Here is an 18,363-nt window from a genome sequence, read left to right on the forward strand (position 1 = left end):
TTTATTAGCGTACCTTTCTCTGTTGGCTAGCTCCGCGTTTTTGTCTGAGTTGGCTGTGAACTGGGACTGTTGCTGGCCAACTGGAAATGAATGGAGACCGTGGTTCAGAATTAACTTTGCCAGTGCCCCAGCGTCCTGAAGCATAGATATGTGTCTCTGCTGTACAGCCTGACCAAGGTTATACAAGCAGACCACGAGAGCCGCCTTAACAAGGCGCTCATACCTGTCAACCTGAAGCAGTAAGTGTAAATTGTCTGTTTTAAAGGCAGCGAATCATGGAGCTCTGTCCTTCCCAGCACGTTGAAGGCCCATTATGCACACATTACAGGTGGCGGTAGCTCTGCCCCCTCTGCTCCAGTTAAAATGCCACCAAGCTGCAGACATTTTAGCTCTCCTGAGGAGAAGCGTTAGCACTGCGCTAGCCGGCTGCTTGCTAACAGCTGCAGCTCGGTGTCTGAATCCCTGCCTGCTGTAAATTGTGTGGCGTTACTTAGATTTTATACAGGAAACAGATGATATGGATGTACTGAAATTTGTTCAAATTAAAACTAAGCCAATGTTTTTCTTAGAATTAATTTAAAAAGTCATGTTAGTTTTAAAAGGTTAAATCCGATTTATTTCTCCTCATCCTTTCAAAATCACGAGATCGGACCCGATTTCCGATCTCGTGATTTGATCGTGCATCCCTATCATTTATTATTAGATTTTCTTAATTAGTAGCATGTTGTGGAGCATTTTAGAATCAAATAGACAAAATATGAAAAGTTTTTTCTGTCAGTGAAGCAAGTTTGGATTTTCTGATTTCGACTTGACTTTAGAACATTTGTTTTCAATTATAGAACAAAAAGAGCATAAATGAATCATCAGTCTCTTTGAATGATCTTAATAGATTTCTTAGTGTTTTATTGATTATCTGAGTTGTCTCTGGTCGGTTATAGGACTGAAAACGCCTCGTTTCTGTTCCAGTGTTCATTTTGACCTTTATCTAGGTTTTTCCCTGATGTTCCTCCCTTGAAAGGTAATCGAGTACTCGTGGTCACAGGGGGCTGTTGATCCTCGCTGTGGTATTTGAAGCTGTGCTTTTATCAGCTGTCTCGCAAATGTTTTTCTTGTAATTTTTCTCAAGGTGGTAATTAAAGGTTATGTTGTCTCCACAGAGGACCGTGCATCTCTGCCATGTCCTGTCTCACTTTTCTGCCGTGTTGCTATGTCATCCACTGTTGAGAAAATAAATCAGTTGGTGTGAATTATTTGTGAGAAGAAACTGAGTCAGAATTTCTCCTGCTGGGGTTTTCCTTCTGTAACGAGATCAAACTAACTGAAGTTATAAGATGACTAGTCTGTTAGTCAAACACCATCAGGACTCAGTCTAATGGGACCATCATACATCAGTTGTAGTATTGTTAGTCCAGACTAGTTACTCTGATTCAAGTTTTCTGATCTGCTGGCGGGAGGGGGCACAAATAGTACGAGGTGATCAGTAAACAGTGCGAGGTGGTCTGTATGCTACACAGAAACACATCTCAGCACAACACACGGTGGTGATGTTGGACTTTGTGCTCAGTTTTATGGTGTTTAGAAAGACTGAAGCAAGAAATGGCTGCAAGCAGCTAGAAAGCTTTGGAGTCACAAGTGACTCCGCCTCCTAGCCAATCAGCAACTGACAGTCTTCAGGCTGTCCCGGGATAGCGTGCTTGGAAGCACAACACAGCAGGGAGGGAAAAGTAGAGGGAAATACCGAACCGTGCCATTGGAAAAGGTGGCCAGACCGAACCGCACCCACCCGAGTCACCCTGTTGGTCAAGGCCTAATGAACAGCACGGTGAGGTGGGCCCTCTGCTCGAATAAAACACTGTTTATTCTGCTTCTGTCATATCAAAATAAGCCATAAAACATGTTAGTCTTCACCTCCTGCCAGAATGTCAGAACTGCTCTAAAAACAACAGATTAAAATTCCTTATTTCAATTTCAAATGAATGTAATTGGTCAAATCAGAGCAGCCTTTTTCCAGGCTGGTTGCAATGTGTTTTAATCAGGTTGTGTTGCTTCAAACTCGTTTTTCTCTCTTCCTCGTTGAGGATAAACTTCTCAGATTTACAGAAAATCTATACCACCTACTGGAAAGTTCTCCACTGGAGTAATTACATTTGTTTACCGCCCATTCATTCTTCTCCTGCTGTATGGGAACAGGAGCCCTGATGCCTCTTAAGCCGATAAAGTGTGAAGTGTGTATCGTATTTCCTAACCTGGCACCAGTAATCCCATCACAGTCCTGATTGGTCGAATGTATTGTTCTCATGCAGATGGTGAAATTCAGTTTGAATCACAACCGACCAGAAAGTCCTTGTGGCGCAGAGATTTTAGGAATAAGGTGGTGAATAAATGACTTAAAAGAAAAAAATATATATCTCCTCTCTTACTGCCTAATATTTTTGTAACAGACGACCTGAGCTAACAAAGCTGTTGTTTTGTTTATTAAAAGTATAAACACCATTTTAAATTTCAAAACACAAAGTATATAGAACTAAATCCCCAAGAAAACTGATCCATTTCACCCTTTAACACACCCAAGAAAGAGCTCAGGTGTTTCTCAATGTCAAGGAACCTTGCCTTGATGTCTTGGCCCCGCCTCGGTTGCCTAGGAGATATGTAATCAGGAGCCGCCAAGACGTGTTCCAATCAGTTCCAATGTTCATGTTCTACCGAGGCTTGTGTTCTCCGTTTGTTAGCCGTTTAGCTAGCTGAGCAAGGATACACGGTAGATGTCTTGGTCAAAAATTACCCAGAATACACCGCAGTATTTTCAAAAAGACGGCGGATCAGAAGCCGGCAGCTACTTCGGGGACAATTTTCAAGTTTAAAAGTAAGTCAGCTAATTTAAAATGATTTTTTTTTAGATCCAAATAAGTTATCTATGGTTGGTTAGTTGCTTAGTAGTTGCTGCTTTGGTCGTTAGCGGGTAGTAACTCACTTATATTATTTAATAAACATATACACAATTTAAAAAGGGCTCGTTATATATTTATATTGAAAGTAATACACATAAAATATTATGTTATTTCCCGTGTCACGTGACGTTACGTGACCGCCGTGGAAGCCGCGGTCACGTGATGCAAGTTTGTTCGATTTAACCGTTTCCTTTGACCAAGGAAGGACAGTGTCCTTGTAATTAAGGCGCCTGGCCTGACAAGACATCGCCTCGCAAGGCAAGGCGCCTTGACATTGAGAAACACCCTTTGTTTTCAGAAGTTACTTGAGGTTTTGTGTAAGACGTAGAGGACTGCAAATGTTGGTCTCACCAAATTGACGTCATCAGACACAGAAGGAAAATGGCTGAGTTCAGCGAGCTTCACATCTTTCTTCTAGGACAACAGAAGGAGCACTACACATGGAGACAACCACCTTAAATCTGGCCATGTGGTCAGTAGCAACTACGCTGCAACGTCTGATTTGTAGTTATTTAAAAAAAAATTTTTACAAGCTAATAAATCTCAGATGAGGTGACAGACATAGTCCAAACACATGAAATATTCATTATTTAAATTGAAGTACAATGTGTGGGATTCAGGGTGTAGGGCAAAGCAGATTAGACAACAACTTTTAAGCCCTAATCAGTTACCCATAGCTGACCAGAAGGGGAGGAGCCTTAAGCTTGGTCGATGCTTGACGCGTCCGCATGGCATTGTGTGACCAAATTACGTCATTTTAGCAACCGTGCCCCTCCTCGTGGCCTCTGCGCGGCCCAAAGTTTCCACACCGCGCACCTAGGAAATGTTCTAACCACGCAGATGGCCGTGCGCGGAAAAACATGGCCGACTAGCAAGCGCTCGTAGTGGCGACGGTTTGTAAGCACAGAGATCTATATGATTCGGTCCATAAAGATCACCATGATCAAAATATTGTGAATAATTGCTGTTACAGTCGGAAAAGATGAGGACACAGTGAAAGAATGTTGTAAACAGTGATTTCTACTTCTACTATGGTGTAGTGTTGGATGCATGCCATAGAGCCCCATGCTGCCCCCTGCAGTCTGGGAGTATATTAGCTCACAGCGGAGACAAGTCGCAGAGGGTAGGAAGGAACCAAAAACGCTGCAAGTTCCCACATGCTTTTTATCTGTACATGTGTCGAGCATAAACCAAGCCTTAGGCCCCCTAAAGGAGCAGTCTTTGCTCTTGGCTGTGCTCTGCCTAGCAGTTAGCTGATCAGTCCTGAAGTACGTCAACCCCATTTCTCTGAGCAGAGGCCATTCAGGATCTACAAGAGGGAAGAGGGTAAATATTTATAACTTTTATAAACAGATGTTATGCTTTTCTATATCACTATGATGTGTGTTGTTTACCTAAATATCACGTTTTATCTTGTATTTCCACACAAACACCGAGCTGCTGTCAGTTGTGCTCACCGGGCTGTTAATCATGCATTAATGAGGCTTTTGCTGATTTTCTTAAACTGGCCTAATTGATCTGTCATTGAACCTGTGATTGTCTCTGCTGCCGATTTAACACATAACCGTGTGTAGGAGACCATTACAAATGCATACCTGATGGTGAGAATCTGCCAAAGCACCGCTAACATTCAAGGGAGGTAACGGTACCGTATGGAAGTAATTGGTGAGTTTAGTTTCTGAGCGCTGTGTCCCTGGAAGCATTGATGCTGCTGATGTAACAGCTGGGTTTACTGGTGGTGTCCTCTGGCACCAGTGTTTTGTGACCCATGTGGTCACATTAAACCGGGTCCTGATACCATCTGGTATCTGTGTTGCATATCATCAGTCTTTCTTCCTGTGCATATTCCAGCCCTTTCCCTTCTCCGCTATCTGAAGCATCATAATAAAGAACACTGCTGAGGGAAACACCACAGTGCTGCAATACATCACTGTCGCGTTTTAAGGCTTTTTCCCAATCCACATGCTGTTCAGAGCTGTAGGAGTTCTCAGCGCAGATGAAAAGTGAGGAGTTGTCGCAGATTGTGAATCCACTGCAGAATTTTATCATTATATGCTGCATGTATTTCCATAATGAAACTACTGGGAGAAAAATGATATTGATACTGAAAAGAAGCGTTTGGCTTTAGTCTGTGTGCAGCCTGGTGTTGTGAACCTGATTGCTGCACTCTTCAAAGGCCTTCCATAAAACCTCTGGATCCTAATCGGATGCTGTGCAGACACCACATTGTAATTATGCTTCAACAAATTCCTGTCTACTGTGTGTGTGTGTGTGTGTGTGTGTGTGTGTGTGTGTGTGTGTGTGTGTGTGTGTGTGTGTGTGTGTGTGTGTGTGTGTGTGTGTGTGCACGCACGCGTATTAGGTGGTTAGGTGCAGCCGATGCCTCTTTGGGGCTTTTCTGAGCTGCATGTAACGTTGTGTTTGGACTGTTGATGTTTGCGGGCCATGCGGATGCAGGTATGTGCACAGATGTTTGATTGTGTGCTCTGCTGCTTATCTTTTCTGCACACTTCTCACCAAGTTTCTTTGGTCTCAATTGGATTTGAAAGGCTTCCACTGCAGGCGCAGACCTGTGATTGTGCGAGAAGCTTTTTCTGTGCCACACTGGATTAACCACACAGTCTGAGCAGCAGCACGGCGTCTGATGAGGAAAACTCTCAACAGATGACAACAAAAAGTCTGAGATAGCTGAAAAAGCACTTTTCAGTCATATTTTAGGAAACTGTGCTATTAATTAATCTCCAGTTCAGTGAAAAGAACTGCTCGTACCAAACATCTGTTATCAAAAGCTCTAAATTTCCTTGCTCTTTGTTTTTCTTCTCCTTTCCTCTTCACTGTGAGTTCACATACAATCGTATGAAAACCGTTTCCACCAATTCTCGGTTTTTGTTACTGAAATGCATTTCTTATGCTTTTATCCGGGAAAATGACAGAATTAGAATAGAATAGACTTTATTGAGCTCAAAATGAGGAAATTCCCTCTTTAAGGCAGCTTACACACTTAGAGAATAGGAAAGAAAATAATACACATAATAATACGAGTCTTTGTCTTGAATATTCATTGTATGCGAACATCTCACCTCTGATTGTTTAACAGCAACGCAACTCTTACTCATTCACTCTTGTTTAACGCATTCGCTGCCAGCCGTTTCCTGATCGGTAAAGCCCTTTGCTGCCAGCGTTTCTCACAGTTTTTACTGTTTTTTTAAGAGTCACAGAACGTTGCGCCCTAGGATGATGTCAATGCCAAAACAACCAAAACAAAGCGGAGACTCACCTCTTACATCAGGAAGAATCCGCGTGTTTCGAGCGTTATCCATTCTGTCATAATCCGTTGTTGAATTGTGATCGGCAGAAGCTTTTCCGGTTCGCGCCTCACTTTTTTTACAGCAGCGGCCCAAAACGATCTCCTAACACATGGATGTTCTGCTTCCTGATATGTGACGTGCGACGTATGCGGATGAAGATCGGCTTCAGCGCTGAGATGATTGTTCTCACGGTGCGAGGGCTCGTCCGACGCCCACACAGTAAAAACATGCAAATGACGACTTTAACTCGTTCACTGCCAGTGACAACTAATCTCCACAAATAACACAAACCCTGCTGCTTCTCGGTCAGATCGTTGTTGTAAATGAGAATGAGTTCTCAGTTGACTCATCTGGTTAAATAAATAAACCCCAACGTGGTCTGTCAGCTTGTTGAGTTGCTTTTGCCAACAGTTGCTTTTGTTCAGTTTAACAGTTAATCTAACATTTTAAGAAACTGATGATGCTGCTGCTTCAAAAGCTGTAGTCTTCCAGCTGCTCCAACACAAACTTATCTGGCTTCAAGACTCATCCGATCCTGGCTTTTGCCTCTAGCAAGTGAATTTTCCTACTGTGGGATTGATAGTTTATTCTAGCTGTTTTCATCAGGTGAGCATTGCAGACCAATGGAAACCAGGAAAAGATTTTGTATCCAAGATCAGTCACAACGTAAGAAAATATCGATATGGCAATATATCGTGATGTTTTTTCCAGTGATAATATATTTATATTCAAAAGCTGTGTATCAAAAATATCGATATCACTGTATATCGTGATACTTTTTCCTTCCATAGCATATCGATGTTCAAAAGCTGTGCGTCTAATTTTGGAAGAATTTACAAGCAAATATTTGTGTATTTTCTTTTCTTTTGGTGAAATTCAAACACTGACCGCTAGTGGGCAGCAGTGTGCAATGGGTTTTGTTTCCATAATTGAAATGGAAAATCCCTGTATTATGTGTCAGATACCTCATATTAAACATGTTAAGTATCAGTTTGGACAGTTTATTGAAATTTTCTACAGTAAATTCACTCTTAAATCACTAATATTGTCTGAATGTATCGCAATACATCGTTATATATCGTATAGTCTCTCCTGTATCGTGATCCATATCGTATCACCGTAATTTCACCAATACACATCCCTAGTCACAACCCTAAATACACAATCAGTGTGTTTACATGCAGTCAGTAACCCTTTTAAAACCTGAATATTCACAATAACCCGGTTCCGCAGGTCCATGTAAACACCCCCAAAAACCCGGATATGCTCATAACCGGGTTTTTAAAAACCCGGTTACTACACCTGGGGTAACCCTTTTCTAACCTGAATGTTTGGTCGTGTAAACGCATATCGGGATATCCCTATCAAAGCGTGTGTTCTGCGCATGCTCTGTTCGCAAGGAATCTTGGTCTTTTGAGTAGCGAGACGTCTTGTATGCGCCAGAACTCCGGAAGTAAACAACAAGTTGGGAGCAACATGGTGAGTCGCGGCACAGCACCACACTTTCAGAGTGACGAGGAAATTAAAGCGCAAACAAACGCGGTCGCTATCTCTTCTGAACTGGGAAAAATGTTGTTGTTTTTACGGATACCGGAACAAGAAGAACCGGAAATGACGCATATTGCGTCTGGACGTAGTCCACACGTTCTGACGCTACCCCAACGTCCGCATTTACATCGGGTTATGCAAGTTAGGGGTAACTCTTTCTATTTGTGCTTGTAAACGGGTTATTCTGATCAACTCAGAAACCCGAATGCCGACCTTAACCCGATCATAACCCGGATATTGGCTGCATGTAAACGTAGTCAATAAAACATGAGACCTTAGTTTAACCCCTTTAATTTACACATTTAACCAGTGTTTTATTCATATAGTGTAATTCTTATAAGTAATGTATTATTACTATTTTTTGTTGTTAATTCATTTCCTTTAACCTTTTAATGGTTGGCGTACTAGAGGCTGTTTGGATTTATGTTTCAACAGAGCATCTTTGCTTCGTGGAGGTGTTTTAAATCTGTAGGTTACCATTAGGAATGTAAGAAAATATTGATATAGCAACATTTTGCGACGTGTTTTCCTGCGATATTATGTCGATGTTCAAAAGCGGTGTATCGATTTTTTTTTTTTTGGAAGAATTTACGTGCAAACATTTGTGTATTTTCTTTTCTTTTGGTGGAAATCAAATACCGTCCGCTAGTCAGTAGTAGTGTGCAATGGAGTTTGTTTCCACCACTGAAATGTAAATCCCTCTATTATGGTTCCGATACCTCATGTTAATCATGTTAAGTATCAGTTTGGATCATTTATTGAATTTTCCTACAATAATTTTAGTCTAAAAAAATCGCTAATATTGTCCGACTGACTGTATCGCAATATATTGTGATGTATCGTATCGTCTCCCCTGTATTGTGATAAGTATCGTATCGCCAGAATTTCACCAATACACATCCCTAGTTACCATATTATTGTATTAAAGTTTGTTATAACTGGTTGGTGGCTGGCTGGATGGTTATTTACTGGTTGTCAACCCCCTGTGGAACGACATGACCCTGCTCCTGCCAGCTCTGACCCAGACTCCACAGGCAGATAAAAACAAAACTCCCATCATGGCAATCAGCTGCATGAAAAAAACATTAAAACGTTTTTATTTTAATAAATTATTTACATTTTTATTGTCATTGCTCCCAATAAATCCAAAATGCAAAAAAAAAAAAAAAAAAACCCACAACATTTGAACTTTTCATTCGTCGTGGCGTGGAAGTTGGTTTATATTTGTTGGTTATATTTTATCCACAACAAGAGGCTGATTATTTCTATTAGAGAAGGTAATTCACCCTAAATGAAAAACCAGCAGAACACCAAGTCTTAAGAGCATCAACAGTTTATATTACGAATCTTTAAATTTCAGTAGCTATAAATTAGATGTTCAGTAGTAAAGTGTAAATCTCTAATCAGCTGAAATGATTCTTAGTAAAATGAATTGTGGCCTTAAAAATGAAACTGACTAAATGTAACATGTTTTACTTTTTCACATTCACCTCCTAAGAGAGGAGTAAAATATTCAGGTTCTCCAAGAATCATGAGGCGCTGCAGGATTGGGTCGTCCTGACCAGATGCTTAATCAAAGGATCAGCAGGCAGATTCAGTGGATGATCCACGCTTCCTAGTAGTTGTGCATGGCTTTGTTATCAAAAACAGTTTTTAAGTTTATTTAATTCAAATCTTGGCTCTTGACATTGTCTTAAAGTCCTCTCTTGTTTATCAGTATATCTCCGAAACAAGTTCTACTTCAGCATCAAACATGGATTATACTTGTTTTGAATTGTTTGTTTATCTATGGTAAAATCCAAAATTTACACCGTACTTTGGTTTTATTGGGTGGATTTGAGACTTCTAATCTTTTTAGTCAATAATGCCCTCCAACAAACTCCCAATGTCAGATTCTTTCAGATGTAACCATTACAGTAGTGATGATAGTCGAGCAGAATTAATTCATGATAGTCTAGGCCTGGGCGATAAATCGAAAATTTATTGTTATCGAAATTTGTGACTTATCGATTATTTTTCCCATGTCAATGAAGTGGATAGTAAAAAAGGAAAATATGTGTGTTGGTTGGCAACATTCATGTCCATTTAAGAAGCTGTCACACTTTGAGTCACATAAAAATGTGACTCAACGTAATACACTTGACAGCCCCATCTAGTGGACAACTTTTGTCTCTGCTCATACCTGGAGTTATTGTCCATTTATCGTTATTGAGGTGAAAACCTCAATATACCGTGATATTTATTTTAGGCCATATCATAGACTAAAACATTGAGTGGCACGTTTTGAGACAATGCCATATTTATATTAGCTCATATTGGCATGAGAGATTGGCATGAAACTAACTGAAACTGAGCCTTCCTGAACTGTAAAGCATCAAGTTAAGCCTGATTCATGCTTCTGCGTCTGCGTCAGCGCGGAGACACGCAACACCATTATCCGTCCTTGCGGACCTGCTGGAGAGCCCCCGCAAGGACATACGGAGTCTAGCTCTCTTTTCTAAACATCTGCCCGTCGAAACGGAGAACGCAAGCTTGTGATTGGTCAGGGCATCGCTGTCGTCTACATCGCCGCCATTGCGCCCTCAAAAACATAGAGAGGCGAGGATAACTAGCGGCAGACACGGAGAAGCTTGAATACCTCGCGAAAAACTCTAAAAACATGAACGTTTAATTCCCCGTGACTGGAGGAGTGAAAAGATGAGCAGCAGGTGTTTTATTTGTGGACGGAAATGACAGGAAACGTGGGTTTAGAGGTGGCGAGCGCATGAAGAGGTGGAGGAGGATGAGAGACAAATATGTTCGTGTTAAAGTCTCATATACAAAAAAACACAACATAAGCACACTATCTTGGACCGGGTACATGACAGGATACCACAGAACAGCGCTACGCCCTCTGCTGTCTTGGCGGGGAATTGCTTTGCAACACTCTCCAGGAGACGGAGAGCAAAACGTCTCCGTGTGTGCGTGTCTCTCCCTTTTGGAGCTGATGGAGAAGCATGACTCAGGCTTTCGAGCTGATGTTTGTGATCAAGTTGATTATAAAGAATAGTTTATAATAAATGTAAAAGTTGATTACTATAAAATTCATAGCCAGTTTAACCAGTTTATTAGTGACTGCTGGTTTCAGTACCATGCAAGTTTGTTTTTACATACATTGTTTCCTGATATTTCATCACATTGTGTTTTTCTCACCTCAGCTTGGCAGACTCATTGCTGTTAAATGAAGCAGAGGCGCCGTGTGAGGTGGTGAAGGCAGATGAAACGTAGCTGCCACCCTGCTCTCCGGCCTTTGTCAAAATAAAAAACTGATTTGCACGGCTCCTCTCTTCCCACTGTGCAATCTTTCAGTTGATTTAAAAGACTCAAAGTGTAATCTAAACTATCATGACAGCAAATGTGCATCAACCTGCAACTCGCATCACAGCCCTCGTGTTCGTTCTCCCTCCAAGCGTCAGCAGCGTGCGTTTGTGTGTTTACAGAAATCTGACGCAAGTTTTCGTGTGCACGTTTAGCCTGAATCTCTTATCATGGTTCTTCTGGAGTTTCTTTCAGTTTGTGTTTTTTACGTTTTTGGAGTTGCACATGTTCACTTGGCCATCGTGTCTCCACACACTCGCAGTCCCACTTTCTGTCATTCAATACAGATGTCAATATAGCAGGGGAGTGGAATTCCAAGAATGCGTACGTTAACTCCTTCGCTTATTAGATTTCCAACCACCAGAGCTTTTATTTTCCAACAGTAGTAGTTGGAGAGCATCTCAACTCTAAAGTAACAACTTTTTCCATGTGTAATTTAAGATTTCGGTTCTGGCTTATAAATGTTTAAATGGCCTTGCTCCTGTCCATCTCTCTGAGCTTCTCGTGCGTTATGTTCCATCTCGTGGACTGAGATCGGCTGGCCGATGTCCCTAGAGCTACGGAGAAGAGGTTTTAGGTCTTCCTCAGTGGCGGCACCTACACCAGTCCCCATTAGACAGGCATCATCTGTTGTTGTTTTAAAAAACTTACTGAAGACTTATTTTTACTCCAAAGCTTTTAACACCTTAGGCTGACGGGGTGGTCCTGTTTGCTATGACTCTTTGTGTCTGATTTTATTTTTGTGCTCATTTTATGTCTTTTTAATTGACTGTTTTCATTGAATTGTATTTATCTTCATAATTTTTTTTTTTTTGAGCGCTTTGGGCAACATTTAAAGTGCTTTACAAATGAACTTTGATTAATTTGCTTTGCTGTGAGATCTCGTTTTGGTTAAAGGTTTTACTTTATAAATGAACTTTCAGGATTCTATTATACAGAAGAGTGAGCAGCTGTAACTCTGGAGTTGAGTTTAATTCTCAAGGATGCGTTGCTGCTGCTGGGATACACAGGGGCTTTTATTTACAGGTATGATGGCGGCAAGAATGAAACACATCCAGTTGGTTAAAAAGTAATTGTGTTTAAAGTCAAGCCAGCGGCCTCCTCTGTTTCTTTAATGATTGACGCGACTTTGTGGGGAAAGTAGATTAAAACAGTGTTGGTTTCATTAAGCAGATGAGCAGTAACTTGGAAAATCCCTGCAGCAAATGTATAAATCTGTGATGTTTGAGCTCCATGCAGCTGCTCAGATTGTTTGGAGAACCCTCAAAGTCTCGTATATCTGCTTCTTTGGCTAATATAATATAAAAAGCTAAACATATTTAAAGTCAATAATTCAGCTCACAAATGACCAGATGTTGACAGGTTTAATTAGGGCTGCTCAATTAATCGAATTTTAATCACGATTACGATCTGAGTTTTGAACGATTATAAAAAACAAAACAAGCCGATTATTTGCTCCTCCCGCTTGCGCTGCCCTGAGTTACAAATGAAGCGCTCCTCCCACAGTGTTGCCAACTTAGTGACTTTGACGCTATTTCTAACAGCTTTTCAGACCCCCTTCTTGACTTTTTAAATCTTAAAAGTACCTAGCGAACACCTCAGAAACATCTCTGGTAACCCTTAGCTACTTTCTGGATAACTGTCGTCGACATTTCCTGCAGGTTAGCTAAACACTCCGCCTGCGCGTCCGGACCGTTCTTCAGGACATTAGGAAAGGGAATGATGTAGTGATGTGTCAGTCGCTAAAGAAACGGCTCTCGGAGCCGGCTCCTTGTTGGATTAACCAGAGTGAGTGACACACACACCGCACCTGCGGACTCCTGAGCCACTAAAAACGGCTAAATGTGCGCGTGCTAAACACACGTGCAGCTTGCCCCGGATTGCTGTGAGACCGGGTTGGGGGGTGGAGGGTGCAGCTGTGGTTGAGTCAATTATTACATTAACTGACAGGACTTGTAAATACATAGTTTATAAATAAGGTAGAAATAACTTCCTCACGCTGATAAATAATAACTAATCTCTCTGAGGACACGGTGCTAGTGCACTCTCCTACAGCACCTTGACACGACTCAATAAATGTTATGCAACATTTTGTGAACATCAATTTATTTGCATTTATTTGTTATAAATGCCACTGTATAATTCTTGCTGTCAGTATTTGCAAGATATTGGTATTTGGGTCTGTACTGGTTAGACTTACATGAGTTAAACCAAGGTCTATAGCCCTTGGGTCATAGACTATGAGCTATAAGTATATTGGTCTTTTTATACTGGGAATCAGGAGTTACTTTAGTGATCATCTTGTTTCTTATTCATTGTTGTCCTGATTGTGGCCTGAGCAATTTTGTGACTGAATAAAAACAAATAAAATCAACATAAATTGAAAAATCGTCTTAAATAATCATGATCTCAATTTCAGTCACCATAATCGTGATTATTATTTTTGCCATAATCGAGCAGCCCTAGGTTTAATCCACATGTGAATCCCCTTTTAAACCAATAAATTAGAATGGTACGTTTATCTGAAATGATTCATAAACCCCAAAGATGTTTTACTTCGTAAAAACGTAAGAAAGAAGTCGATGGAGTTTGGTTTCTCTTGCCTTTACGGTGCACAAAACGTACTCTCCCATAAAGGTGAAGGATAAAAACTACAATGGTGCTTATGTGCGTGTCCATGTTGTACTGCCTCTATTGAAACTTATCAAAATGGTCAAAAACCTCCTGAAAACTCGGGAAAATGTTGTAAACAACTATTTTAAATATCATTATTCTTAAGAAACCAGACAGGAAAGATTTAAACCAAGGAAAGGAACCAGGCAAAGGAATCAAGGGAAGGAACTATGATAGGATGGGAATGACTGGTGGTTAGGAGGGGGTAAGATGAGGGGTACAATGGTTAGGGAGCAAAGGAACAAGTGAATCTAAGAAGAAATAAGGAAAAGTGAAATAGATGACAAAGGGAAAACCTGGAGACAAATAGTTTGGTGTTTTTTTTTCTAATTTCCCAGCAAACATGGACAATGAAGAGAAGCCACGTCCAAACTGAATTATTCTATAAACTATCATAAAGAAACCCAAATCGGCTTCATCTCACCCACCTGCCTCTTTATGACTCTGGGTTTTACGTGCTCTTGAACGCATCCATCCACATGATGGCATATGAAGCTTTGATTGTGAGTCAGGGTTAGCGGTGGAGCTAACTGGAGTATTTAAACTGGATCATCCCATCGGGCCGTGGAGTCAAGTGTTCTGACTCGTGGCTGATTAGAAGTGGAGGCGGTTGATGAGTTTGGTCTGGATTTCATGGACCTCTAGAGCCTGATTGGGCTGAGTCACAGTTGGAGGCTGAATGTTTCCTGCTTTAAGTGCACTTTGAACCTATGTGTAAATGTGGACTTTGTCAAGTACCAGCCTCTACCTCTCAGCTCCTCTCGCTGATGCTTCTGATGGTGACTTCCTGCCATCAGGCAATGAAAACTCCACACGTGGCTGTTAGAAATATTAATATTAGCGGTACTTCTGTTTAAACTCCTCATCTGCAAGGTTTCTGGTAACTCTTATAGATGGATAGGTAAAAACACCTGTTGGGAATATGATCGTTCTATTTGATTATAGCTGAATTTGTTCTTTTTCAAATCAAAAATAAAGATTGTGACTCGAAAGAGCCTCACACCTCGTCCGTGTTTCTGCAGCATGTTTGTTGGTTTTAAACCACAAACACATGAGAATGGAACCAAACCTAAATGAGTAACAGTTGTCTCCTTTGTGTTTTTTGGTAGGAGACTGAGGCGCTTCAGGTCCTCTGAGTTCAACAGGTGTGAATGCTGAACAGGTAAGAAAAAAACTCATTTTTGGGCTCATTTCCTGTTTTTGTACCTCACTGTCAATCTCTCAAAGGAAGTGTGTTCCACTCCGGTGCGCTACTGGGCAACATGCAAGTATACGTGCATGTGGTAAATGGCCTGTATTTGTATACTGTAATGCCTTCTAAGGGTTCTACAACCCCCCCAAGGCGCTTCACAACACAATCAGTCATTCACCCATTCACATGCTGGTGGTGATGAGCTATGATGTAGCCACAGCTGTCCTGGCGTGCACTGACAGAGGCGAGGCCTGCTGAACACTGTCGCCACCGGTACCTCCGACCACCACCAGCAGGCAAGGTGGGTTCTTGCCCAAGGACACAACAGCAGCATTCTCTGGTCGGAGCCAGGATTGAACCTGCAACCTACCGATTTACTGGACAACCCGCTCAACCTCCTGAGCTACTGCTTTAATTTTACTACTTGCTTAGATGATCTGTTAGTATAGTCGATACCGCAGCTTGCCATTTTTGTCCAAATTATTCCATGATTAACATCCAAACGCGAGCGCAGAGGACACAACAAAATTTCAGAGTCGAAATGGCCGAACATTTATTAACGTGAGACTGAGGTCTCTCCCCGGAGCTATCCCCCAGCGCTAGCTCCGATGTGGCTTTGATGCTCATTAATTATTCAGAATTTTAAGCATTCAATTACACCCAAAGTGACGTGTGTATTCTCCCTGTGTTGTGTTTGTACCTGAACTGACCCGCGCTGACCTTTACCTACACCGGAAAAAGTAGCTGCTTCTCTAATTATTGTCTCCATGTATTATCATTTCATTGTGTTTATTTCTTCATTCTAATTTTGCTCATCGTTTGTTTTCTTGCACCAAGTACCGCAGCAGTTTCCTAATGTTGTGATTTCGCACATATGGCGATAAAACCCTTCTGAATCTGGTAAGCGCGTTCTGGGTGGCCAGGCTTTTTAAAGAAACACTTCATTTTCCTTACACTGAGCTAAATAATGACACTGATATTTCTTTATTTTAGTAAATCAATTACAAAAGCGTCATGGCAGACTGGCCTGTTGCTGGTCTCTGTTCATTTTGCTGCACGGCTTCATTTCCACGTTCTCCTGGGTTCAGCGCTTCGATGCTGGTCTCATCATGTTAACTGTACCAAAACAAAAACGCTCCCACGCTGTGCTCTTTAACAGCCTCGTCTTTGTGTAAATTTATTTGATCATGTGACAAGCTCACCTCTTCTTCTGTAGTATCTTCTTGTAGTATCTAATTTCTTCTGTATTTTGATAGTGGTGTCTTGCCCCCTAGTGGCACAAAATATATTACACCCACGTGCTGTACAAGGGCGTGACCTAGGCAAAACTTTTTCACTGGGTTACGACATTAACAGCAATTAAACGAAAAACTATGTACATCCCTAGTATTTCGTGTCCATGGTGGTGGTTATCGTTCAGGTAACAATTGTTGCAATTAATTTCTGGTGAATAATTATGTAAATATTTTTCTTTTCATTAAAAAAACAAAAGTAATAGCTCGTTATTGCCACCTGTTGAACAGGAGTGTAAAACCGAACACGACGAGTCTCCCCATTAACGGTTTGGGTGCTACACTTTAGAGTTCCACTTGTATCCTCCTCCTCATTATTATTATTATTATTATTATTATTATTATTATTATCATTAAGCAAGCTAATTTTGAGCGTTTTTAAAATAATTCCTAATTGTTTGTCTGATGCATAACAACATTAGTGAAATACAGTAAAAACTTTATCTTAAGCTTTGTACTTTAAGCACTTTTGTGGTGTTTTGATACATAAGTCATTTATAGCCTCATTTATAGCCTACAATCTAACGCATTAATCATGTTTATTTTTTAAAAGTCATTAAGGTGACTCATATTGTTTTATTATCTCTGGGTGGGCGACTAGTTCTGGAAAAAAAACTTCCATTTTTGGTTCTCTTGCATAAAACATAATTTATTCCTTTTTGTCTGAGTTTTATTGGTACAGATGACCTTCCATATGTTAAAATCCCAGTATTTAAAAATATTTGACTCCTTAGCGCCACACAATGTAGAGTAGATATTGGAGCTAAATGAGCTCAAGTGCATCAAAAAGGTAACGCGAAAACTCCACACACCAGCTGCTTGAAAAATAAGAGTGGTTTTGTAGGTGGTGACCATTTCTCACGGCTATCTCAGGTATTTTGCAAGGAAGAACAGGGAGAAGCCCAGACAAAATCCTGCAAAATGACCTCCAGCAGGCCACAAATGTTAATGTGTCTGCTCAAACGGTCAGAAACCGACTCCATGAGGGTGCTAGGAGGGCCTGATGTCCACAGATGAGGGTTGTGTTTACAGCCCAACAACGTGCAGGACGTTTGGCATTTGCCAGAGAACACCAAGATTGGCAAATTTGCCACTGGCACCCTGCGTTCTTCACAGATGAAGGCAGGTTCACACAGCACATATGACAGAGTCTGGAGATGCCGTGGAGAACCTTCTGCTGTGTGCAACATCCTCGAACATGACCCGTTTGGCAGTGGTGTGGGTTGGCAATCCCTTTGGGGGCCACACAGCCTTCCATGTGCTCACCAGAGGTGGCAGAGACCATACAGTGCTCAGAGTAAACGAATACACCCCACTATATTTCTCAGAATCTTTGCCTCTCCTAAAGCCCACGCACGAAAAAGCACACCTAGGATTTGCTTTGGATTAAAGAGGTGAAGACTACTGGGACTCTTTACTCTGAAGTGATGAGACAAAGATCCCTGTTTTTGGAACTAATGGTTTGAAATCCTCACCTTTACGACACCATATAGTTTTTAAAGAGAAAAGCATGATGCCTACAGTGAAACACTGCGGTGACTGTGTCCTTATGTGGGCTTCATGAGTGCTGCTGGTGTTGGGGACGGCATCATGAACTCAACAATGTCCTGCTCTATACTGATGGAGAAGATGCTTCCATCACTCGGTGCACGTGGTCGTCGTGCACTTTTCCAACACAACAAGTATCCAAAACACACATCTAAAGCTACTGTTGCATTTCTGCAGAAGAACAGGGTGAACGTGATTGAATGACCAAGTATGTCTCCTGATCTGAACCCAATCCAACACCTGTGGGGAAGTCTGAAGCAGCAGGTTGAGCATCAGTCTCCATCCAACATCCAGGCTCTAAAAGAGGTTCTTCTTGAAGAATGGAAAAAGAAAGGTGATGCAGTATGCCACCACCTTGTTTATTCTATGCCTAGAAGACTTGGTGCTGTCCTTAAAAATCATTGTGGTCATACAAAATACTAGATGTGGTACAGGGTGGGCCATTTATATGGATACACCTTAATAAAATGGGATTGCCGGGTGATAATATCCTGTTT

General features: G+C 41.3%; 1 protein-coding gene across 9 annotated transcripts in view; it reads left to right on the forward strand.

The window, feature by feature from the left end:
- Positions 1-18,363, forward strand: part of LOC107387024 (plexin-B2) — a 246,448-nt gene that overhangs the window by 52,572 nt on the left and 175,513 nt on the right. For all 9 annotated transcript variants that reach the window (XM_070545758.1, XM_070545793.1, XM_070545680.1 and 6 more), the window contains exon 2: positions 14,944-14,996. Coding sequence is in view for 2 of the 9 variants with exons in the window: in XM_070545629.1 (XP_070401730.1) it covers positions 14,986-14,996 (11 nt within the window). In the remaining 7 variants the exon portion in view is untranslated. The remainder of the gene's footprint in view (positions 1-14,943; positions 14,997-18,363) is intronic.

The sequence above is a fragment of the Nothobranchius furzeri genome, chromosome 1, assembly GCF_043380555.1.
Source record: "Nothobranchius furzeri strain GRZ-AD chromosome 1, NfurGRZ-RIMD1, whole genome shotgun sequence".
NCBI classification, from domain to species: Eukaryota; Metazoa; Chordata; class Actinopteri; order Cyprinodontiformes; family Nothobranchiidae; genus Nothobranchius; species Nothobranchius furzeri.